Source organism: Grampus griseus (genome assembly GCF_964374135.1).
Source record: "Grampus griseus genome assembly, chromosome: 5".
NCBI classification, from domain to species: Eukaryota; Metazoa; Chordata; class Mammalia; order Artiodactyla; family Delphinidae; genus Grampus; species Grampus griseus.
In genome coordinates, this window is record NC_138998.1 from 138,458,749 (window position 1) to 138,483,212 (window position 24,464).

Below are 24,464 nucleotides of genomic sequence, written 5' to 3' on the forward strand. Positions count from 1 at the left end.
TGTTCTGCCTATGTTTTCCTCTAAGAGTTTTATAGTGTCTGGCCTTACATTTAGGACTTTAATCCATTTTGAGTTTATTTTTGTGTATGGTGTTAGGAAGTGTTCTAATTTCATTCTTTTACATGTAGCTGTCCAGTTTTCCCAGCACCACTTACTGAAGAGGCTGTCTTTTCTCCATTGTATATTCTTGTCTCCTTTATCAAAGATAAGGTGACCATATGTGTGTGGGTTTATCTCTGGGCTTTCCATCGTGTTCCATTGATCTATATTTCTGTTTTTGTGCCAGTACCATAGTGTCTTGATTACTGTAGCTTTGTAGTGTAGTTTGAACTCAGGGAGCCTGATTCCTCCAGCTCTGTTTTTCTTTCTCAAGATTGCTTTGGCTATTCAGGGTCTTTTGTGTTTCCATATAAATTGTGAATTTTTTTGTTCTAGTTCTGTGAAAAATGCCATTAGTAGTTTGAGAGGGATTGCATTGAATCTGTAGATTGCTTTGGGTAGTCATTTTCACAATGTTGAGTTTTCCAATCCAAGAACATGGTATATCTTTCCATCTGTTTGTATTATCTTTAATTTCTTTCATCAGTGTCTTATAGTTTTCTGCATACAGGTCTTTTGTCTCCTTAGGTAGGTATATTCCTAGGTATTTTATTCTTTTTGTTGCAGTGGTAAATGGGAGTGTTTCCTTAATTTCTCTTTCAGATTTTTCATCATTAGTGTATAGGAATGCAAGAGATTTCTGTGCCTTAATTTTGTATCCTGCTATTCTACCCAATTCATTGATTAGCTCTAGTAGTTTTCTGGTAGCATCTTTAGGATTCTCTATGTATAGTATCATGTCATCTGCAAACAGTGGCAGTTTTACTTCTTCCTTTCTGATTTGGATTCCTTTTATTTCTTTTTCTTCTCTGATTGCTGTGGCTAAAACTTCCAAAACTATGTTGAATAATAGTGTTGAGAGGGGACAACCCTGTCTTGTTCCTGATCTTAGAGGAAATGGTTTAAGTTTTTCACCATTGAGAATGATGTTGGCTGTGGGTTTGTCATATATGGCCTTTATTATGTTGACGTAAGTCTCTCTATGCCTACTTTCTGGAGAGTTTTTATCACAAATGGGTGTTGAATCTTGTTGAAAGCTTTTTTTATATCTATTGAGATTATCATATGTTTTTTCTCCTTCAATTTGTTAATATGGTGTATCACATTGCTTGATTTGCATGTATTGAAGAATCCTTGCATTCCTGGGATAAATCCCACTTGATCATGGTGTATGATCCTTTTAATGTGCTGCTGGATTCTGTTTGCTAAAATTTTGTTGAGGATTTTTGCATCTACGTTCATCAGCGATATTGGCCTGTAGTTTTCTTTTTTTGTGACATCTTTGTGTGGTTTTAGTATCAGGGTGATGGTGGCCTCGTAGAATGAGTTTGGGAGTGTTCCTCCCTATGCTATATTTTGGAAGTTTGAGAAGGACAGGTGTTAGCTCTTCTCTAAATGTTTGATAGAATTCACCTGTGAATCCATCTGGTCCTGGGCTTTTGTTTGTTGGAAGATTTCTAATCACAGTTTCAATGTCAGTGCTTGTGACTGGTCTGTTTATATTTTCTATTTCTTCCTGGTTCAGTCTCAGAAGGTTGTGCTTTTCTAAGAATTTGTCTATTTCTTCCAGGTTGTCCATTTTATTGGCCTATAGCTACTTGCAGTTCATAACTTGTTTATAACCTAACTGTTCTAAAACAGAACAGGGAAAGTGTCTGTCCTCAGGTATCTTGTATTATGCCAGGTTCATCCAGGCTCCATGTGAAGCTTTCAGGAGAAACCATCTGAAAGGACTGCAGGCTGATGAAGTTGGCCTTGCTCTGAGTCCTTAGTTGAAGTTCAATGTATGTCTTGTCAGGGTGAATTAGCTGAGAGGTCCAGTCTTTTCCCTGGGATGGAACGGAGACAACCCTTCTAGGCTGAGTCTCAGTTAACTTGTCTTCCCAGAATGCCCAGGTGTGAGCCTGCATCCCACACTCTTGGTGGCTCAGCAGCCTTTGGAAAGCTGGCCAGCATCTTCTTGCTGCCCTTTGAGGCTGGGAACTAAGAGGACTGCCTGCTTACGTTGGGAGGCCAGCCAGGACCTTTAGAGCAGGCAGATTGGCAGCTCTGCTCTGGGACAGAGAACTGGGGTCCTAGGAAAAGGCCAATTACATGGCTAAACCAAAAGGGCTAATCTGATGGAGAGGTGCGGAGAGAGGCAGAACATCTTCCAAAGAAGCAAATAAGAAATGAATGGTTTTATGAAAGGGATCTGTATATTTTATACATGTGCAAAAAAGTAAGATGGTAATATAGTCATGTAGGGCTTTTTAAGGTGTCCAGAGGTTTCCAAAGGAAAGGTACTCCTCTTTATACGCATATTTTAACATGAAGGTGAACAATGAGTGGTCCATGTATTTATTTAACAAATATTGACTGCAATTCTACTGAGAATATAACAAACAAACAAAATATGCCCTCTACCCTCATAGAGCTTACAGTCTAGTCAACTGTAAGAAGTTAAGAGAGAATAATCCTACTCCCTGTGGATGACCAAGAAGTTTTGAAGTCAGTTTGGATTTTTCTTCTCTCACTGTAGGGGAAAGAGGTAAGACTTGTTAATATGAGAAGGGCTGACAGTTCCTTATCTATTTGTCAGGCATACTAGTCATCAGGATTCTTAATAAAACTGCAGAAAATCTAACTCTAGAACCAATTGATTAGTTCATAAAAGAAATGTAAATTTTGTAATTTTTTCATAGCCTAAGGATTAAGCAAGAGTTTAAAAATTAAGTAAAATTAATTTCAAGGCAACCCTTTTGAATTTCAACTGACTTAGGAAAGAAAGATGTCGACTTACTACTCCAGTTATGCTAAGGTTAAGTTTACAATTTGGAAAGAAAGTGGTAGCAGGTAAAATGTACAGGTTACCTATTTTCTTTAACCTTCGTGGGGTTGGGTAACATTTATAACATGAGGCTGGAAGGAGTTGGAAGAGGAAATAATAGTTGTTGAATCTTTCCATGTACAAGTGCAATATCGTCATTCAACGTACTTTAGCTCATCAATTGCTTCGAAGCCCGGCGGGCAAAGTCAGATTGCCAAGGTAGGTAGGGGTCCTTTGACAGTCACGAGCCCTCAGATCTTGGGCAAACCCCTGCAACCTGAGGAGGTTGTACAGAACTGGGTATACCCAGCACACAGATCCAACAGTATAATGCATGTAGGAATTGAGCAGAGAGCCTGGCAGAGAGCAAATGCTCAGGAAGACAGGTTTCCCAGGAATCCCAGCCAGGAAATACCAGTGCTAGAAGGTGCTCCTTTCCAGTGGGGTATTCCTTTCCCTGGAGGAAGAGGGATTTGGATGTAGAAGTGGCGTCTGCCGTTTATTAAATCATTGCTATGAAGATGACTGGCAATAAGGCAGTTTTGTTTTTAAATGACTAAGCCATTTTCCCATTGTAAGAGCTCTTCTCTGAAACATATACTAGATTGTAATCATGCCTCAATTACTTGGAATTATTGGGGATTGTGGAGGTGTGGTGCTCTAGTTAAAAGTATCCTTTAGATTTCTAAAATTTAATTAAATCCCCAAATACCCAGTGTTCATATTTTATGGAAATCACGTGTCTTCTGCAATGTTATTCATTCTAAATAAAATCTCAGTCAGAGAGGATGACACTGAAGGGCAGGAAAGTGGCAAAATCATTCTCAGGATTTTTATCCGGAGTCAGTTTGTTTTCAGCAATGCAATATTTAAGCAGTGGACAATTTCATATTTTCAGGATAGCCTATGGCTCTAAAAGATTTCTCATTCAAAACAAAACAAAACAAAACATTTACGTCAATAGGAAAAAAAGTCTCTGCCTTAAATTGCATTCTCTGGGTAAATGTTTTGCGATATCTATAGTAATGAAATATTCCAAACTCTGAAAGTTTTATTTAATGAGCATATCTAAATAGCCTTCAAACTGTCCTCAATTTGCATAAAATGGGATCGGTTGATTCTGAGACTGACCAGAAGAGAAGGTGACAGGGACTGTCAAAAGAGACTGGGTCGTTCTGTCAGTGTTTTTATACTTAGGCGACAGACTAAAATCTGAATTTTCTGAAAAACCAAAGAATTCTCATTTAGTTTTACAGTTTTCAGGTACTTGATTAAATACGTGGTTATCAGTAATCCGTAGCCGTCAATATTCTTTCTGATTTTGAATAACCCCAGCAGAAACATGCAGTAAATTGTATTTACTTATGCAAAAGGCTTGTGCAAACTTTCTGTTTTTCAAGGGGTGTGGAAGGAGAGCTAGGAATTGAACTTTTATTATCATTTACCTAATTTTTATTTTACTTAGAACTGTTGCTTTATCTCTTGAGTTCTTGTTAAGGTACTGCTTAGCAACTTTAAGTAACTCAAAATATGTAAAATTATGGAAAAGCCCTTTCTAAGTCTTCATCTTCCATAATATAGACAAGTTAATATGGTCCCGGTTCTTGGGCATCTTCCTGTGGGCTTACATTTAAGTGATGTTCGGATGCCCATTTCCTCTAAAATGTATCACACTTTTACTGGATCATTACTACCATTTATTTTGCAATCAATTAGAGTAGAAACCCACGTGCAGAATGGCTGGTCTATCTGGGACACTGAATGTGGGTACTGTGGTCCACCACTGTACGCTCCGGAGTATTGTACTGTAGCATGAATTAGACTCTCGCCATCTTACAGCCTGGTTTTGGGAGATCCTAAAATCTTGGGGGTCTTCTCCACAGCAGTTTCTGAAAGACATGTGCTTCAGAGTCTAGCGCGACATAAGCACTTGTTATTCACATATGCACTCATTCATTCATTCATTCATACAAACCTGCCAGCCACGAGGATCAAGGATAAATAAGACCCTCCCTGTCTCCAAGGAGCTCACAAAACAGCAGAGGAGATGCAACAAAATGGACGGTAGAAAGCGTGTGACAGGGACCTCATGGAGCTATCTCCCAGAATCATGGGTAACGCAAAGGGCCGAACAATTAATTTGGAGATTTACGCATCTTCACCGAGGGAGTCAGGCAGGACCAGAGCACTGAGTAAGCAGGACGGGACAGGTGGGCGGTGGAGAGGGGATGCTACAAACATTGAGAGCAGCAATGACAGTTGAGGAGAGAAGAGGACAGCAGGGTCCCCTAGAACTGGGGGAGGAGAGGGTGGTAAACCTGAGACAGGATGCTGCAGCCTGATGCTGGTGGCTGGGCTGTCCTCTGGGGTTTGGTCTATAGCCAGTAAGGCATGTGTCACCTCTGGCGGACTTGAAAATTTAAACACTTGAAACTTTTCTTTGGTGAAAGAAATAACCAAGTTAAGCAGGAAAAGTTGTTAATTTCGTTCAATAGAAGGGGTATGTTACAAAAGTGTTGCTTGTACAGGGATAATTAAACACATTTAACTTCTGTCTCTGATGTTATGGAATGTCCCCCAAGCTGCCCCTGACCTTTAAGAGGTTTAGTGTCTAAATGTCTACATTCCCACCCAAAGCCCGGAGCTGCTCTTCCCTCTATCTCATGTCTCTTCACTGAGCGCATCTTTTACTTCTGATGAGTTTTCTTGTGACCCTCAATGAGTTTCTGCCTCAGTCCCCCCAATGTTTCCATCCTGGCTGACAGATGTGTGGCCCCCTCCTGGGGCTAACACAATTTCTTCCTCTCTCTTTACTTCTTTCTCCTCCTTTCCTATTAGCCTCTTTACACAGAATGTAAATCTGGGACTTTAACGCCATAAAATAAAGGCATATTTTATGTAACATATCATACTTTGGATTACCTAGACTCGCATACAGTTTGGTTGAATCAGTGACACACTTTCATGATGCAATCAGGCCAGTGTGAAATGACAGCCAATCAACGGGCAGCCCCTACTCCACTCAGTGGTACCCACATCCTTTTCTGCAGCCTGCTACCCTGTGAGAAATCACGGTTCCGTGAATAGGATGGCAAAACCAGTTCACAGTCTAGTGGAGGTGAGGCCTCCTTTCAATAGCCCACGACTTGTTCATCCTTTTGACATTCAGAAGAAATTTAACTGCAACCTATGACTTTTCCTGCTGCTTTTCTATGGAGACAGAAAGGATGCAATGGCTTTTAACGCCTCTGAAGTTTCTATTTTTAGTTATAAGAGCTCTGGGGACAGACACCTCTCTCCTGCAGGATACAGAAAGCTCTAGGGGCCACCGTAATAGCTTTTCAGTGGCAAAAGGCAAGAGAATGCGGAGGGCTGGTGGAGGAAACTTCCCAGTCTTTAACACAAGACAGACTGAGTCAGCATTCCATTTGCCCAGTGGCTGGGCTGCGTGTGGGGCTGTGGCTTGCTGAGTGCCTTTTATCGCACAATGTATGATGCTCACAGCTGGCGGATGTGCTCACAAAGACGAATGGCCCCCTCCCCACCTGGCTTGGCCTGCCCTGTCTGAGCAGCTGAACAGTTGCGGTGTGTTGCCCGCTGGAATCACAGCTCAGTGGCCGGGCTGTAAAAAGACAGCACAAAGGGGCTTGCTGCCCTACTGTGTGTTAACACCCAAGGTGATGTCCACCCCAACCTTGAAAATCCTTTTTTTTTTGTTGTTATAGAAGCTGGTCATTTTATGAAAGAGCTGATGCTAGAAGGAAAAAACCCAACAAGTGGTGCAACGAATGAGGTTTTTAATGGGACCGAGAGGTGGACAGTTTGAAGACCTCACTGTGGCTCTTACCTTCCTCTCTGAGTGAGAACACAGAAAAAATGGCAAGGAAGGAGGTAAGAAGAGAACATGTATGATGAGAGAAACCCAGAAGTGGAAAAGTAAGTGCAACTTTGCAGACGTTCTGACCCAGGAACAGCATTCTAGATAAAATGGAATTTGGGCTAAGGCACTTGGCTCCAAGACCACATGAAGGGGTGACTAATTCTCAAGCAGGTTCACCCACCACGTCAGTGACTTCAAGATCTCTGAGGCAGCACTGCCTAGTGTGCTGGTTTGTGATGAGCTTGGGCCAGAAAATCAATCAACACTGTTTCCTTCACTGAGGAAGTTTTGCTAAGAAAAACATGTCTGCCGGAGGAAACAGCATGCTGAATGGTGTGCTTGCTTGCATTGTGGCTCACGCTTTCTCTCCCAGCGGCTGGCAATGAGCCCTCAGCTCACCAGCAGCCAGTCTGCATCTGCTGGCCATGCTGGAGGGACCACTGCCTGGGATGGCAGCTGGCCCAACGCCGCCCCCCTTCCCTGGGTGTGTGTGAGGCCACCGCTAGCTAGGGGCACAGCAAGGACCTCTGTTCTCCCTGCCACTTGGTGGGCTGTCTACCACACCATGATTTGCCATTTAGGAAAAGCGGGGATGAATTAACAAGTACGGTCATGCACGTCCGTTTCCCGATTTGCGAGTGGAGAGCAGCGCTTAGGACACAATCACGATTCAAAGACTAAAAATAAGGCTCCCAAACTTCACTCTCTGTAGATACAGAAGTTGCTGTAAATGTATTCAAATGTGGATACAAATACTGGATTGTAATAAAAGGACTTTTAATCTAACTCTGTCACATAAAAGTTTCATATGTATAAACTTGCTGTACACCTGAAACTAACACAACATTTTAAATCAACCATACTCCAATAGAAAATAAAAATTAAAAAAAAGGACGGGCTTCCCTGGTGGCGTAATGGTTGAGAGTCCGCCTGCCGATGCAGGGGACACGGGTTCGTATCCCGGTCTGGGAAGATACCACATGCCGTGGAGCGGCTGAGTCCGTAAGCCATGGCCGCTGAGCCTGTGTGTCCGGAGCCTATGCTCCGCAATGGGAGAGGCCACAGCAGTGAGAGGCCCGCGTACCACAAAAAAAAAAAAAAAAGAAAAAAAAAGGCATCACAAGGCATGATGCCTTGGCATCATAACACTTAACATGAGTGAAGTACTCTCCACCCTCCATGGAAAAAGTGCCAAGAAGACAAGTGTTTGCTGAGTTTACCTTCCAGGTGACCCTGATGCTCTGGGATGAGATGGGTTCCAGGCGAACTTCCTGAGGTGGACCGTCGGGAGCTGTAAAGACCAAAACCCACAGACCGGTTAGAGACGGGTTCCAGAGCGAATAGGAACCCACACAATAATACGCAGGCCCAGAAGACAGGCCACAGCAGCTTTAGTGGGAAAACCAATTTTGCAGAGTCACTGCGTACAACGTTTACCTCGTGCTCACTCGCTCCTAGAAAAAATAGATTTCGTATTCTTCCTCACCTTGTCCTTGACAACTTGATGAATAAACTTCTCAAGTTAACAGACCCGTAAAACAGGAAGTTGTAAAACAACATTTCTTTGATAAAACTCTATAGTGGCTGCTGAAGACCCCTCTCCTTCCTTTGGAAGTTTTGTTTAGTGACGTGCATTGGGGCCCCTCAGGATGCTCAGAACTACTTAGGGAAGAGAAAAAAAGGCTTCTGAGTCTCTTTGATGGCTTTAGTTCTCTACACTTTCCGATGGGAAACTCTTATTAACCTGGGGCTGCAGCCACAGAGGACAGGCACAGTGGAAGAGTAAAACAAAGCATGCAACTCACTCCAACCTATTTCCAGTTGTTGCAGGGGGGCCACTTAACCTCCCAGGGACAGTCAACCACTAGGTACTAGGGATGTACCCTGTACTACGTACACAGCATGGAACTTAGAGAGAGGAGACATCCTTCTCCAGCAAGAGTCTGTAATCTAATCAGAACACCGGGCCGAGCACACAGAGAGGAAGATGTGGATACAACACAGCACATACTCAAGTGTCTTCGGAGAAATGGAAGCAGACAGTAACCCAGGGGTCAGCAGGGAGAGACCCCATTGGGTGATCACATATTGTCCGAAGGACAGTTTTTCAATCCCTGCTGAGCTACAAAAGGGCCATTTCTGTGGATGTGGAGATGCCAGGAGGACTGGAGATGAGAAATCAGGAATGGCGAACAGAAACCAACCTGAAGGTTTTGGAAGTGAGAGGAAGGGGAAAGAGAAGGGTCGTTTTAGGGGAGATGCGAGAGCAAGGGAAACATGTTTTCTGTTTTTCAGAGAAAGAGGTTTTGAGTGACACCACAGTGCAGTTGCTAAGCTGGTGGCTGTTTGAGTCTTTCTGCCTGAGTTCAAATTCTTGCTCCCTCGCTTAGTAGCTGGGTGTTTTTTTCCAGGTTACTTCATTTTTCTGTGCCTCAGTTTCCTTCTCTGTATAATGGGACAATACAACTTATGTCAGGATTGTTATGAAAACAGTGTGCTCAGAACACATAAGCAGTAATGATGATTATTATTCTCACTGGGTGTTTTTACGGGGGGAGTTGGAGAAACAGCCAAAAGAAAAGTTACACTCGAAGGGACAATGTCCCAGCAAAGAAGCGAGAGGACAGAAGCAGGAGGGGAGGTGGTGGGGAGAGGGGGGCGTAGGGGCCAGAGCCGCTGGTATGGGAGGAAGAGGAAGCAAGAAGGAGCTTCGGCAGACGTACTGGGGAGGGAAGCAAGGTGAGCGAAGACACAGGTATGCTCGCTGCTTGCAGGGAGCAGGTTCAAATCTGATAGTCTCTCTTTTCACCAGAATCCTAAGGGGCAAAGCCAGGGGAGAGTAGAAGGCACCAGGAACGCGGTAGAGGCTTGCATTGTTGCTGTGGCCTGTGCAAAGGAGTGTGCCCTGCACGTGAGGGCACTGACCCACCGGCGGGGGGGATGTCACCGATGAGGATACTGTGCAGTGCAGCCAGCGGTCCGGTCCCATTGCAGGGCTTTACGAGACCTCTGATGGCTGCAGGAGAAACGTCGCTGGGTGGATTGGGGATAAACAGTGACCACGGGAGAGAAGTAGCGGATGCTGGAATTGTTACTAAGTAGAGTAATAAAACCTGAGGGCTGCTCCCCCACACGAAGGAAGAAAGGTGGGGGGCAATTCCACTGTCGGGGCTGGTGGGACTGGGGGGGAATGGTAACATGAGGGTGCAAGAGAGGAAGTCGAATTTCCAGAAAAGACGATTCATTACATTTGAGAAGTATGAATTTGAAGGGAAGCGGGGACATTGTACTGAGGCGTCTGCTCAGCTGCTGGAAATGTTTACAGGAACCAGGGAGAGAGTCAGGTCAGCAGGCTGCTCCCTTCTGCCCGCACTGCATCCGCAGTCTAGCGAAGCCCTCCCTGAAATCGACTCCCAATGTCTCTGCTCTCTGCTCTCCCTGTCTCTCTCCTCACTGGGGACATAGCCTCTGCCCCTGATACCCTGCTCCAGACCAGCATCTACGCCTGGCCCAGGTGCTCCCTCCCCAGCAGGGCACAGGGTAGTTAGTTTTCTAGGGGTCCTGCAGCCTCTTGGATTTATCGATTCTCCAGGTGAAAAGGCTGTGCTAGCACTGAAGCTAATTTCTGGAACAGTAACCCAGGGAGAGGCTGGCATCCAGCTAATTGTGATCATTGTTATGCGTCTGCACCACATTTCTGCTCACAGGGTCAAGCCCTTTATGCAGGAACATTTCAGTAACAGATCCAAGGAAAGCACGTGGAACAGATTTCTCTCACACACCGAGAGTTCTGTGGTCAGCGAGAAGCATGTGGTTCATCCATTAAAATCCTTGAAAAATTATGTTGAGGTCTGACGGCTATACTGATGCTTGATTATTTTAATTTAATTATGCTAAATCACATTGAACAAGGAACCTGCTCGCTAGAAATCGAAGGCACTGTTGGGGCCCCATCCATTCCACATCCTTTGGCCTTTGCTGCAGCCTTTTCAGGGGCATGACAGGCAATAGTCACAGCCTTCATTTTCTCGTTGAGACATATTCATAATTATAAACAAAGGTACTAGGAGAGTGTTTAAAAAATGTCCTGATTCTATCAGAAAACATACAGTGTGAACTGAGGACAGTTTGGTTTTTCAGTCTGGTCTGGTATTTTATGAAGGTCCCTGTGTAGTGGTGGAGGGACAGTCCCTGACTCCAGGACAGACATGACTATTTGTAAGAACACAAAACCTTTTTTACTTAGCCTATAAATACTTCTGTGATTTGTTAGTAATTCATTTATTAGTCTGCTTGGTCTCTGACGTGAATGCACTCAGACCTCCCCTCTCTTAAAAATAAAGTGATAGAAACTATATTAAAGACAGTGATAGAAACTATATTAAAGACAGAGACTAAAAGAATGTAAGCCATATACTCACAATGGCATGGTGCCCAGTATAATTAGGAAGAGTTTCTGTTTGGGTGCTGACATTTCTACTCTAAGTTTCTGAAACATTATAAGACAAACCCTTTAAAAATGATATTAAAAATGAGTCTGCTTCGAGAATTTTAGTGCTTTCCTTACAACTCCTGCGCAGTAATTTTTTTTCATGGATCCTCATCTCATTGCAGAAGGACAATTTCTGTAAACTTAGAATCCAAGGCAGATTGAATTCCCAATGCTGACATGGTTGAAGATCAACCACTAGGCCTCCATTGATTTAACTAAATTTGAAAATTGTGTTGACATTTGACATTTAAACATTTATTTAATGCTCTTGAATTGAAGCTGTACTATAAATAGAAAGCGTGGTTTTTTCTTCTTTTTTTAAAGCAGAATATTTAGCATTTTTCCTGTGGGAAGAGAAGGCTAGAGGTAAGAATTAATGATGAATGTGATTTTCCCAAATACATAATTTCTGCATGTCTACAGAAGCCAAAACTATTCAGTCTGTAAAAGAATAATAAATGAAGACTATAATTTACAGTTCCTAATTTTGTTTCTAGGCAAGACAACTTCTGCTAATTCTGTTTGGCTGAAAATACAGGGATGACAGACCCTTCCTAACTGTCAAACCCGAGACGGTCCTCTATCCTTTCCAAGCAGGGAAGGAACGCCGAGACTCAAGCCTCAACACTCCCCTCTGCCCGCAAATTATTCTCTCCTCCGTGTATTGGTCTCCTGGCTTCACCCAGAGGCTTGGGGCTCAGTTGCTTATGGGGCTGTGATGAGCCACCCCAGTGGGAGGCACTCCCAAACTTCTATCTGATTCCTCTTGGAGAATTTACTGAGGGCCTACTATGTGCCAGGTCCAAAATTGGGCAGAGACTGGGCAAAAATGGGCAAAAACAGGGACTGACAGAAAACTTCATGATCTACAACCACATGCTCATCTCTGACAGAAGCAGTGTGGGGAATTCCCTGGCAGTCCAGTGGTTAGCACTCGGTGCTCTCATTTCCACGAGTTCAATCCCTGGATGGGGAACTAAGATCCCACAAGCCATGCAGCGCGGCCAAAAAAAAAAAAAAAAAAAAAAGAGCCTGGGTGAACAGAATGTGCAGAGTATTCTTTGCTGGACACAGGAGACCAAGAGGGAGTTCAGCAAAAATCAAAATAAAACCAAGAACAGTTGACCCCTAGATGGGGAAAGGATGAATTCATTTAATGATTATTTATCAAATAAATAACTTATTCATTTAAACTGTTATTTATTTAGCATCTGTTATGTGCCAAATGCTGTTCTGGGTGTCTGGGACACAGCAGTGAACAAAACAGACGACTATTCCTGCCTTTATGGGAGGGACCAAAACTATAGATCCTAAACAAAATAAATCAGCAAATTATATGGTATGCTGATGGTATAGAGTCTATTTTCTAAAAAGGAGAGTGTGAAGGGAGGGAGGGGACCAAGCGTGCCTGAGCTGGTGTGGGGACTGACATTTAAATGGTGGTGGGGGTCAGGGTAAGACTCATTGAGAAGATGCAACTGAGGAAAGACCTGACAGAAGTATGCGGCGGGGGGCGGGGAAGGACATTCCAAACCATTCCAGAATAATTCCAGAATATTTCAGAACATGCCAGGATAGCTGGCAGGAATACACGGAGCAAGCATGAGGAACAGGAAAGAGGGCAGTGATCTATTTAGGCTTAATTTCCAGCGTCTCTAAATGGACGCTGGAGCAGAACGACGATTACAGAAGCAGGTGGTTGAAGGCTCGGGTATCGGGCAATCTTGGTTCTCGGCCGGCAGACCCTGTGCAGTGGACTCTCTCCTTGAAGGGCACAGATGATGCCACACGGGGCCCCAGTGGGCCCCTCTATTCACGTGTCTATTGTGCGCCGATGCCTTTTATCCCTAAGCCCTCAGGACATCCCCTTGCCGCAGCCTCCAGCTCAGCACACAGGAAACTCTCCTTCTAGATCGGAGCTGCCACTCTGAATGTGATGAAAGATGATGCAAAGCCTGTTCATTCAGTCCCGGACCCGAAGGAAGCCCACCAGCTCTCTGTGGTAAAACCCTTCGCTAATTCTGACCTTCCGTCTCCGATGCGTCTGAAAATTCAGCAGTTATTCAACACTGAATTTTGCCCCACGTCACCGAACATTCACGGTCTACGGGCGGAGTCCTCATGAAAATGGTGACGGGATCAGCCACCCCCAACTCGGTCACAGGCACTAAATGACACGTGACCTTCGGGGCACAGCTGCCAATGGGGAAGCCGGTCATGGGTGAGGGTCAGTTGCGGACGTCACATGAGGATCACTGTCAAAGAAACCTGGCCAGTCAGTGCTCTTCTGATCCATTAGGAGCTAACCTCCTTAATGCTTGACCTTGTCTCCACTTTCTCTCTCGACTTCTCCTCTCTGGGGCGGGGGGCTAAGGGTTGCTGAGGTGGGTCGGGAGGTGTGCTAGACATTGATCTGTGCTCCGGGGCTATCTCCCAAGGTCAAGTGTATCAGAGCGTCTGTTAATACGTTTGTGAGTCTCACTTGGAAATAACCACACTGTTGTGCACTTGGAACCATGCTGTTTTCCAACATTAGCTGAGGGTGCTACATGAGTGGCGGTGATTCCTTCTTCTCTCAGCTTTGCGATGGATGACACAACAGAAATCCAAACCTGAATTCCCATCGTGGCAAGACCCAAGTTAGGGATCTGGAAACTGTTTCTGTAAAGGGACAGATCCTAAAGATTTAGGCTTGGGCTTCCCTGGTGGCGCAAGTGGTCGGGAGTCCGCCTGCCGATGCAGGGGACACGTGTTCGTGCCCCGGTCCGGGAAGATCCCACATGCCGTGGAGCGACTGCGCCCGTGAGCCATGGCCGCTGAGCCTGCGCGTCCGGAGACTGTTGCTCCGCAACGGGAGAAGCCACAACAGTGAGAGGCCCGCGTACCGCAAAAAAAAAAAAAAAAAAAAAAAAAAAAGATTTAGGCTTTGCAAGCTACATGCAGTGTCTGTGGCATATCCTTCTTCCTTTTTTTTTCTTTTTATAACGCAAAAACTTCTTAGCATGAACGTTGTAAGTGGAATTTACATGGGTTGTAGTTCGCTGAACGCTTAACTGCAAGAAGGACGGATGCTGGTTAATTGGGACCTATGGTTAGCCTAAAGGGTAACTGCTACCTCCCCAGCTCCAGCCGCTAGCTGGGATGCCTCCCGTGGTCCTAGTTAGAGCTCCGATGGGTGCGCCTTCTCTCTCCTGCCTCCCTCTTTATCCGCCTTCCAGACCTGCCCTGTTGCCTTTCTCTACTTTTCTCTCTTCATGACGCCATTCAAAATTTCAGTGTGGTTTTAATCCTCCATATATTTTCTTCACCCCCCCCCCCCATACACTGCTCATTGTGTGTATTTCTAAGACAGTCCTGTAAGGCAGGTTTAAGGACGTTTCATCCACATATACTGAGCCGTCTCCTTGTGTCAGACACACATGAGGGGTACAAACATGAGTGGCCCATGGTCCCTTGGAGAAATGATGGCTCAAAGGCTGTTGTCAGAAAGAATTCTACTTGGTGCACTAACATCATCCCGGAGACTGGAAAAGGTACCGCACTAGGGGAGATGTTTCGCCTGCTTTCAAAGGAAGAGCACAGAAAAGTAGGCGTAGACCTTGAAGGGATTCCAGACAGGGGCAGATGCAGCTCACACACGGAGGAGGGGGCAGGAAGGGGGCTCATCACTGATCTGGCCACAGGGAGTCCAGTGTAGCTTCAAGGTAGTGATAGGGTGGGGAAGACCCAGGCCTATACCTCACAGGCTCATTTCCTCAGCAGGTAGGCAGTGAGAGGCATCCTCAGGTGCCCTAGACTTGGGCACTGCATTACCATAAAAACGAGTGGGTCTGGGCTTCCCTGGTGGCGCAGTGGTTGAGAGTCCGCCTGCCGATGCAGGGGACGAGGGTTCGTGCCCTGGTCCGGGAGGATCCCACATGCTGCGGAGAGGCTGGGCCCGTGAGCCATGGCCGCTGGGCCTGCACGTCCGGAGCCTGTGCTCCACAACGGGAGAGGCCACAGCAGTGAGAGGCCCGCGTACCGCAAAAAAAAAAAAAAAAAACGAGTGGGTCTATGGCTTCCAGAAACTTCCATCTGGGGATTCTCACTGCTTAAATGATGACCTCATTTCTTCAGGGAAAGGGGGCAGTAAGGGCCGGAAAAAGTTCTCTCGAGATGGCTTCGGCTCCCTAAAAGATGTGCCTTTGGGGATCCTCGCCAGGAGGTGGCAGAAACAATCTAGGGCCACCGCAGGCAGTGCTACAGAGGGTATCTTTGGTCAGGAGAGCTGCCCTCTGTTTTACGTGAGTCACACATAAAAAAATGACTTTTTGATTTCAGTCATGCAAACCTACACACCAGGACAAAGCCAAATTCTGCTTTGCGGCTTTCCTTTGCACAAGCCTGACCTTTCCTTGCATTCTCTCTTAGCTCATCTGAAGAGTAGAAGACGGGCTGTGGTGCTGCCAGAAGCCAGCACCCAGGTGAAACCCCAAAGGCCAGTCCAGGGTCCAAGCAGGGGGCTCTGCATCTGTCTGTCTGCAGAGATGCCTGGGAGTGGGCTGCACACTGGTGACCAGTGACCAGGAGCGGCTTTTCACCTGGCCTCCCGGCTGGAGAGAGAAGCGCTGCCATGGCAACTGCCAGCTTCAGGGAGATCACAGAGAAAATGACAGAATAAGCAACAGCAGCTGCATTGGTCATGGCGATGGGAAAAGCAGCGCGAAATGCACCACGGGAAAAACATCGCTGCCTTGAGAAGGTTGTGGAGATGGGCAGAGTCAGAAAAGTGGCTAAAAGGAAGGAGAAGGCTCAGCCCTGAGCCCAAATTTTCATTTCGGGGCAGCTTATTCTCCCTAAATCCCCAGCATGATGAAATTCCAGGAAATTAGTGTGTTGTTTACATAAATATTTAAGTAAGATTCTATTTTTGCAGGAGCCTATTAACACTCATTTCCTACTTATTTCTGAGCAATGCAATGTACTTTCAGAGACTGGGATTTTTTTTTCAATTATCCAACATGTTTGCAGCGAAGAGGAGAAAGGCATCATTATGTGCATTTTGCTGATGAGAAATCATGCAGTTTCCAAGGGTTAAAAGTGGCTCGCCCTCAGACTGGAGCATAACGCTACCCTATCTCCCATCCTTGAAAACAATTTTCAAGAACTGATGTGTTCTAGAGTTGAGAAATGAATACTCATCTGCAGTTCAGGAAAAAAAGTAATCGTTAACCTACTTCCTTGAGGACCATGTTGATTGTGCACAGCAAAGGGATTATATTTTTGCATTTGCTGTGATCCAGCAATCCTACTTCTTGGAATTTAACATAAAAAATAATGTTGCAAATGGGAAAAGATATATCACAAGGATGTTTATCACATTAGTATTTATGATAACGAAAAATTGAAGAGAAATGCAAATCAAAACTGCAGTGAGGTACCACCTCACCTCAGCCAGAACGGCCACCATCCAAAAGTCTACAAACAATAAATGCTGGAGAGAGTGTGGAGAAAAGGGAACCCTCCTACAGTGTTGGTGGGAATGTAAACTGGTGCAGCTACTATGGAGAACAGTATGGAGGTTCCTCAAAATAACTAAAAATAGAGCTACCATATGATCCAGCAATCCCACTCCTGGGAATATATCTGGAAAAGATGAAAACTCTAATTCGAAAAGATACACCCCGATATTCATAGCAGCACTATTCACAATAGCCAAGACATGGAACCAACCTAAATGTCCATCGACAGATGAATGGATAAAAAAGATGTGGTACATATGCACAATGGAATATTATTCAGCCATAGAAAAGAATGAAATAATGCCATTTGCAGCAACTTGGATGGACCTAGAGATTATCATACTAAGTGAAGTAAGTCAGACAGAGACAAATATGATATGATATCACTTATACGTGGAATGTAAAAAATGATACACATGAATTTATTTACAAAACAGGAACAGACACACAGACATAGAAAACAAACTTATGGTTACCAAAAAGGAAAGAGGGGGAGAGATAAATTAGGAGTTTGGGATTAACAGATACATACTACTGTACATAAAACAGATAAGCAATAAGGACCTACTGTATAGCACAGGGCACTATTCTCAATATCTTGTCATAAATTATAATGGAAAAGAATCTGAAAGAGAATATGTATATACACACACACACACACACACACACACACACACACACACAGAGACACACACATATATGTATAACTGAATCACTTTGTTGTACACCTGAAACTAAAACAACATTGTACATCAACTATACTTCAATAAAAAAATAAACAACCGACATACCTAAAAACGTGGGGTTTGCTAAAGAAATGGTGGAAGGTAGAATTACATATTGTAGGAAAGTCCTCAAGAGATACAGAAGAGTGACATCTATGCAAAGTGCCATTAATGAAGGTAACAGAGAAGCAGGTGGTGGGAAGGGAGTCAAGAACAACCCCCGTTGAAAGATGCAGCGATCTCTTGTGGAAGCTTAGACATTTGGGGGTGATCCCCCTACTCTTGGTGATTTTGGAACTAGGGGTCTGAGACCAAGCTTCCACCTTCCCTGCAGCAGTAGGGACTAGATGGTTAGCTCTGACTGGGGGCAGGAAAAGAAAAGCTAGACACTCTTTTGCCCCCAAAGGATGAGCCAGGCCATGGTTCCTTACCTTTCCTTCCCCAGAGAAGCCCTAGGGCAGCTTGCATCCTCCTGTCCTGCCAGGAGATGGGTTGGCAGGCAGCGTGCACTGCCACTCCCTAACTGCTCAGTCCTCTGCGAACAGGTTATTGCCACGCCCGGCAACCACGAGTGAACCTCCCTGTTGAAGGGTGTGTGTCCCTGTGTGTCCGTGTGTGCATGTGTGGGTGAGCATGCACACGTGCGTGTGTGATGAATAATTTAGTGTGTGATATCAACATATTCATAGGTAGCGCCAGGTGGTAGGATTGTGTGAGCTGTTCTGTCTTCAAAAAGCCTATCTCTACCTTCCATGTCTTCAACACAATAAGAAATACTTTGTAATAGGAAAAAAGTGCGATACTCTTGATGACAGAGATAGTGACATTTCTAGTCAGTCAAATAACCTGTGCCTCCATCTCCCCCCTCCCCACCCAGAGAATATTCTTGCCATTTCGTAGTTAAGGGACCCCCCCCATCCCCTGACTGCACAGCCACCTGAGCAAGACACAGGCTCACGGCTCTCCTGCCCATCTGGATTCCACGCAACCAGACAAAGGGATTGTAAGAACAGCATGGTTCTTTAAATCTCACCAGCTTGTTAGCCTCATAGGGCTTTCTTTTAAGTCTTAGGTGTGAGAACCTTGACCTAGGTCCTGTTTGAAGAGCACTGCCTTCAAAGTAGGCGGCAGAGAGCCGTCTGTGTTTTTGATGGGGCGCAGAGCTATGGAGAGCAGCCATCAAAGCTTGACCCTGCATTAACCACCTGAGTCCCGCAGGCCAGCTTCCAGCCCTGGGCCCCCGCTGGTCAGACGTACCTGCCTCGTCTGCGGTGATGGACAGCTCGTTGCTGGGCTCACTCTTGCCAATCCGGTTCTTGGCGTACATTCGGATGCTGTAGGTGGAGGAAGGGTGGATGTCAATGATGGTGGCCGAGTTCAGCTGAGGGGAAACATCTTTGGTTCTCTGAGCAGAATCCCAGGAGTCTTTGGGGTTTTGTTTTTCAAAAAAGAAGAGATAGAGATGTGAGTTTTTTCCCTCTGCCTTTGAAAGTTCCCAAGTAGGAATTTAAAAAAAAAAAAACAAAAAAAGGAAGAAGAAAAGAAAAAAAAGTGACAACTCAAAGTGAATTCTTAATGCAATGCTGCCAGTGTTCCCACGGGCTGGCCGTCAGAGGGGGTGTGACACCACACACCCGTTACCCACACTGAGGGGGACGGAGGCTGTGGGCAGCTGGGTCCAGGGAGTTTTGTCCAAGGCAACACAACAGACCTCCTGGCCGAAATCGCAGAGGAAAATAGAAGTGGGGGGAGCTCATGCCAGTAAAGTGAAAAACAGCTACTTTCAAGCACTCATTGTACAAGATAATAAAAGAAAGCACAGCTGGGACAACCTTCCACCCAAAAGAAAAAAAAATCCCTGGTTCTAAAAGGTATTTGAAAGCCAGCAAAGCCTTTAGCCACGTCAGACCCCTTGTTCTCCAAAAGGAGAGTGGTAAAAATGAAACACATAAAAATACATAAAAACTCATCTCACTCACTCTCCAGCATGAATACTGGTTATCAAACGTACTTCTCAATTCTAATTTTTGAAATCATTTTGTCTCCAATCCTTTATTGTAGGAATTATTTTTCAACCACAGCTAATTTGAAAGGTAGCATATGCCTCATACAAAGAGTTATCATTAAATCCATGACAGTGGTGCACCTGCTGGCTTTAGAGCTTCAACCCGTGATGAGCACGTCAACAAGTGGTTCTTATTTCATAAAGAGTTTGGGCAGGTGCTGCTCAGGGGTGGGGGTCAAGAGATGATGTTGGGTGTGGAAGAACCAAGATGCCCCTGAGATGGTGGCAGAGAGGATGTTTGTATACTCTCACCCTCCCACCCCACCCCAGGATCCCCTTGCACTTGCTCCCCTGTGCTCATCACACTTGTAAGAATTTCACTGAGAGTCTGTGTTCCCTCTTGGATTCTAAGTCCCATGAGGGCATGGTCCACGCTGGCCATGTTCACTGCTGCATCCCCAGTGCTCACACAAAGCCCGACAAATAATAAACGCATGTTTCATAGATGAATAAATAAATGGCAAACATACAGACCTCTGGGCCCTTGGAATGACCCCACTCCCTTTCCACATTAATGATGACCATGGAAGTTCAGAGGGCTGCTCTGTCCAAAGGTCATCATAAGGGCAAGAGGTTGTCTGGACTTGCAGAAGGAATACGTAGCTTCAGGTATGACTTTGAGTGTTCTCACGTAACAGGGAATGGAGCCTAATGGAAACTAACAACTAGTATTCCAACTAAAAGCAAAAGTACCATTTGAGTCCAGAAGACTGAAGATGGAAGAACGTTGACATAAGAAGAGAAGATGCTGCAGAATAACGAACGGTGGAAGAACAGAAGGATAGGATTCAATAGAGGACACATGACAGGAGGAAATTCCATACCAATGGAATCTCGTATAAATAGGAGTCTTGTCCCACAAAGAGAAAGCCAGGCCTTCTGGAGAAGACGCTTGAGACAACAGAGAGGAACCCCAGACTGCAAGATGCAGAGACAGTTGCTCACCAGTCCCAGGAGGAACCTGACACTTGCAGGCGTTGACGGTTCTGCCCAGGCCATTATGGAGGCTTCTGCAACTGACTGAGCTATGGAGAAGGGCCATCCTCCCCAAGGGCGTGTCTGCGACGTGGCTGAGAGCCTGCAGGGAGGTAGTGATGGCTACCGCCCACCTCGTCCTCCTGCCAAGGAAGTCATGTGAATAGCCTGTGGGGAGTGACCAAGGCAGGGGTCTCAGGCAGGAAGTGAGTGGTCCTTGGAGAACAGGCTCTGTTTTCAGCTTCTTTTCTTGCAATGGTTAGACTTTGAAAGAAAAAGATGATGCCCATGATCACGACTCACGACTGAAGGGTAGATTGTTTGGCTAAAGATGAAAAGGTTGAGAAAGAGAAAGAATGGGTTATCCCGAAGTGTTTAAAAGTAACTGAATGAAGAAGAAGAAAGCCTAGTTAAATCTCCAAACACACTCTAGCAAGTGATATGGCATCAAAAGAAGAATACAAACAGGGCACTGGCTACCCAGGAGAAGAGCCTGGAAAGGGACTAAAAAATGCTACATCTGATCTCAGATGCTGACGTGCAAATGGGCAGGTCACGGATTAGGAATGAAGTGTGCTTGAGAATACAACACCGGACATTAGAAACAGTCCCAGAGAGATCCTGACACTTGGGAAAATGAAACTGCAGATTGAGATATGAATAAAACTAGCAAGAATACACCGTAGGTGAAGTAAAGAAACTTCTTAGGACGAGGAAGTCGCAAGCAGAAAGGCAACGCCTGGACATCCGAGAGCCGGAGGGTGCAAGCACGGACGGGGAGAGCAGGGAGAGGAATAGGATGGTTGTGAGGACGGACTACAGGTCTCCTTACCCAGTGAAGGAAGGGGAGGGTGGTTTCTAGACACAGCGAGCACATGTAGCATCGAGGAAGGTTTATAAGTCACACGAAGAAGATCGTTTACTGGGCATCTTTACCGCAGTGTGGGCTGGGTTAAAGGGACTCACAGGGGATGCTGAGGTTCCCGGCACCTAGTAAGCGTGGTGAGCATCTCCCTATCGGGGCCAGGAGGGCCAAAGGAGAGGAACAGAGTTTCTGGGGTGTAGACAGGGCTGAGACCTCAGAACAGGGCCCCTGATGGAAGTTGTGCACACAGAACAGTGCTTCCGCAGGATCCTTCCGAATCGTCCTCTGTGTCTGCCACTGCGCCCCCCAACTGGGAGTCAGAGGGAAGGGGAATCTGAGCTGTGAGCCACGGAGCTCAGCCTTGGGGAGAAGAGCAGACACTGGGTTTGTGGCAGAAGTCAAGGCAGCGGTCGGAGAAAAGCCAGCAGCAGAGGGAACTCAGGCGCTGGCGTAGCATCTGCTCTCTGGGCGCTGCTCTAGGCATTTTACAAAGGTGACTTCTGCAGTTGCCAAATCTGTGGGTACATCAGGGACGCCTCAGTGCTTTCAGACACACGCACTCAGAATCTCTGGGGGGTGGTGCCCCCCAAATCCGTGCTTTAAAAAACCTCTCTCTCTGGGTCATTCTGATGCACAGCTAGCGTTTGGACAGACTGCTTTATTCGACTGGGTTCTTACAACATTCTGGTGAAGTAGGGGTTTTTATTTTCATTGTGAAGGTCAAGAAACTCGGACCCTGTTATCGAGCTGGTGAGAAGTGGGGCTGGGATTTGACCTCACCCGTGTTTTCCCCACGTTCTAGGCCGTCTTCCCACAGCACACAACCTTCACATAGTCTCTGCAGGATGCTTGATGGATGAGACTGGATTTCAACTTTCCAGGTATCTGCTGGAAGTCTCATGTGCTTAGATGAAAACCTCTGACGAACTTTTAACTTGGCTTCCTGGCAAGGAGGATCAATGCAGAGAGCTGGGTCAAGTGCAAGGGAGGGGAACTTTGCCAAGAATTATTGTAAGTCCTCTGCGTTTGTAGGAGCTAAGGGTGGGAGAGCTGTGCACGGTCAGATTCGTCCCTTGGTTTAGAGAGGAGATGTCAGAAGCATCTGATGAAAAAGTAGGTAGGATTCCATGATGTGCCCTGGAGAGACCAGTGGTGAAAAGGATGAGGAAGCTCAGAATGGCCTCCCTGCCTCTGAAATCCCAATCATCCCCCATGGGAAGGACTGGGGAAGCCCCCAGGAGCGGTGTGGTTGTACTGGGTGCTTGCTGGTGAGCCCAGCTTGGGCGTCAGACACCCCAAGTCAGGAGGATGGGCAGATCGTCAAGGACAAATGTAAGAGGGTGAACTTGATCTGCAGAAGGGTCGTTAGAGGCCTGAAAGAGTGAGGGTGGCCCAAAGTTTGAGAGACAAAATTATACAAAAGAAGTGCAATGAAGAGGCAGCTCAGAGAAGGATGAGACCTGCGGTGTTGGGCAAGAGAAGGGAGGCATCGGGACCCAGGGGAAGCCGCTTCTGCTTCTTGCTCTCCATGGAGAAGAAGCCTTGGTGAAATGGGGAAGGGGGCCTGAGAGAGGAGAAGGGAGGTGTGCAAAGGAGCTAGGCCCGGTCAGTGAGGCCCTGAGGAGAAGGACAGAGGCAGCCCAGAGGGGACGTGGGGACAGGCGGCCTGCCTTCCAAGAGGAGAAGGAAGTAGATGCACTGGACAGCATCGGCCAGCCGTGCACGGGGGACAAGGTGCTGGAAGGGGATGGAAAGGGGTTCTTGGTGTCCATCTGGAGGAGAAGCAGTGGCCACTAGGATCTTAGTATGTGGCAGACAAAGCAACCCGTGGGATTGGGGCTCCACGGAGAAAGTTGAACATTCCAAATGAGGGAGGCGAAGGCTCCTTTGCGTCTGCGCCCGGTCAGATGACACCAGGGCTGTTGCCACGGGGCCTGATCAGAGCAAGTGGGCCAGGAGATGATCACTGGAGATACAAGCAAAGGAACTTGGGCTGTTTTGTCTTTCCTGGCAAATGGAAAATTAAGGAGCATCATCTGTTTTCATATCCTGGAAGGGATGTCATTTGCCAAAAGGGCTTAGGCGGTGGGAAGAGGGCCATTGGCTTCAGGTGCAAGAAATGTAAGAATATCTAATAATCCTGGCTGGCCCGAGGCAGAATCGTGCTTTCTCGGGCTGGTGACTTTCCATTGCTGGAGTTGGTCAAGCATAGCCTGAAGGATCGCTTGCAGGGACCCACTTTGCTAGGAATGTGGTCATACATTGTGTTCTTAGCAAATTAACAAAAAGTGGAAGAAAGCATCTTTTAGGGGGATGATTTCATTGCCTAAAACTCAGGTTGAGAGTTAACCAGTAAAAAAAATGTTTCTTACAAGTCTATTATGTGTGCTGGTCACTGTAGGTGATGCAAGGACATAGCACAGGGTTCCTCAGATGTAGTACCTACCCTGAGGGGTCACTAGATCCCTCAAGGGGACAACTACTCAGCACAGGAGACAGCTATTAAATAAACAGTCACAAGCTCACCAAATGTTCCAAGGCAAACAGGGTGCTCTATGAGTAGAGAAAGGGCATGCCATAAACTGGGTAGTCAGGGAAGGCTTCCTGGAGGAGGTGACATTTAAGCTGTGACTTGAAGGATCAGTTTCTATGTACTCTGCCTATAAATTGCACTCACTTAAATTATGGCTGTACTGTTTATATACCCAAAACTTATTGAGGAAGCAACTAATACATGAAAATGCTAACACTTTTCCTACAGCAGTGACTGTGATTCCTGCCTGCTACTGATCACTCCTTCCTCCCAGGCCTTTCAAACTGAAAGTGATGGAGGTCCTGGTGGAGACCTCAAGCCATGGCTACCTGTCCATGGGCTTTTCCCCAAGTACCCCCGAGGTGCTCATTCTGACCCTCAGACTGCTGGGTTCCAGAACTGCAAGAATGCCTTAGCCATGAGCTTGGCTGTGTGTGTGTGTGTGTGTGTGTGTGTGTGTGTGGAGTAGAAGGATGGAAATGTATCCCTTGATTCTGACCATCCCCAGCTTCACAGATAA

General features: G+C 46.0%; 1 protein-coding gene across 2 annotated transcripts in view; it reads right to left on the bottom strand.

Annotated features, from left to right (window-relative positions):
- The window catches only part of DSCAM (DS cell adhesion molecule), a gene marked incomplete at both ends in the record, with an annotated part of 752,893 nt that overhangs the window by 122,799 nt on the left and 605,630 nt on the right, over positions 1-24,464 (bottom strand). For both annotated transcript variants that reach the window (XM_082655382.1, XM_082655383.1), the window contains 2 exons: positions 8,009-8,079; positions 18,764-18,931. In XM_082655382.1, coding sequence (XP_082511508.1) covers positions 8,009-8,079; positions 18,764-18,931 — 239 coding nt within the window. The remainder of the gene's footprint in view (positions 1-8,008; positions 8,080-18,763; positions 18,932-24,464) is intronic.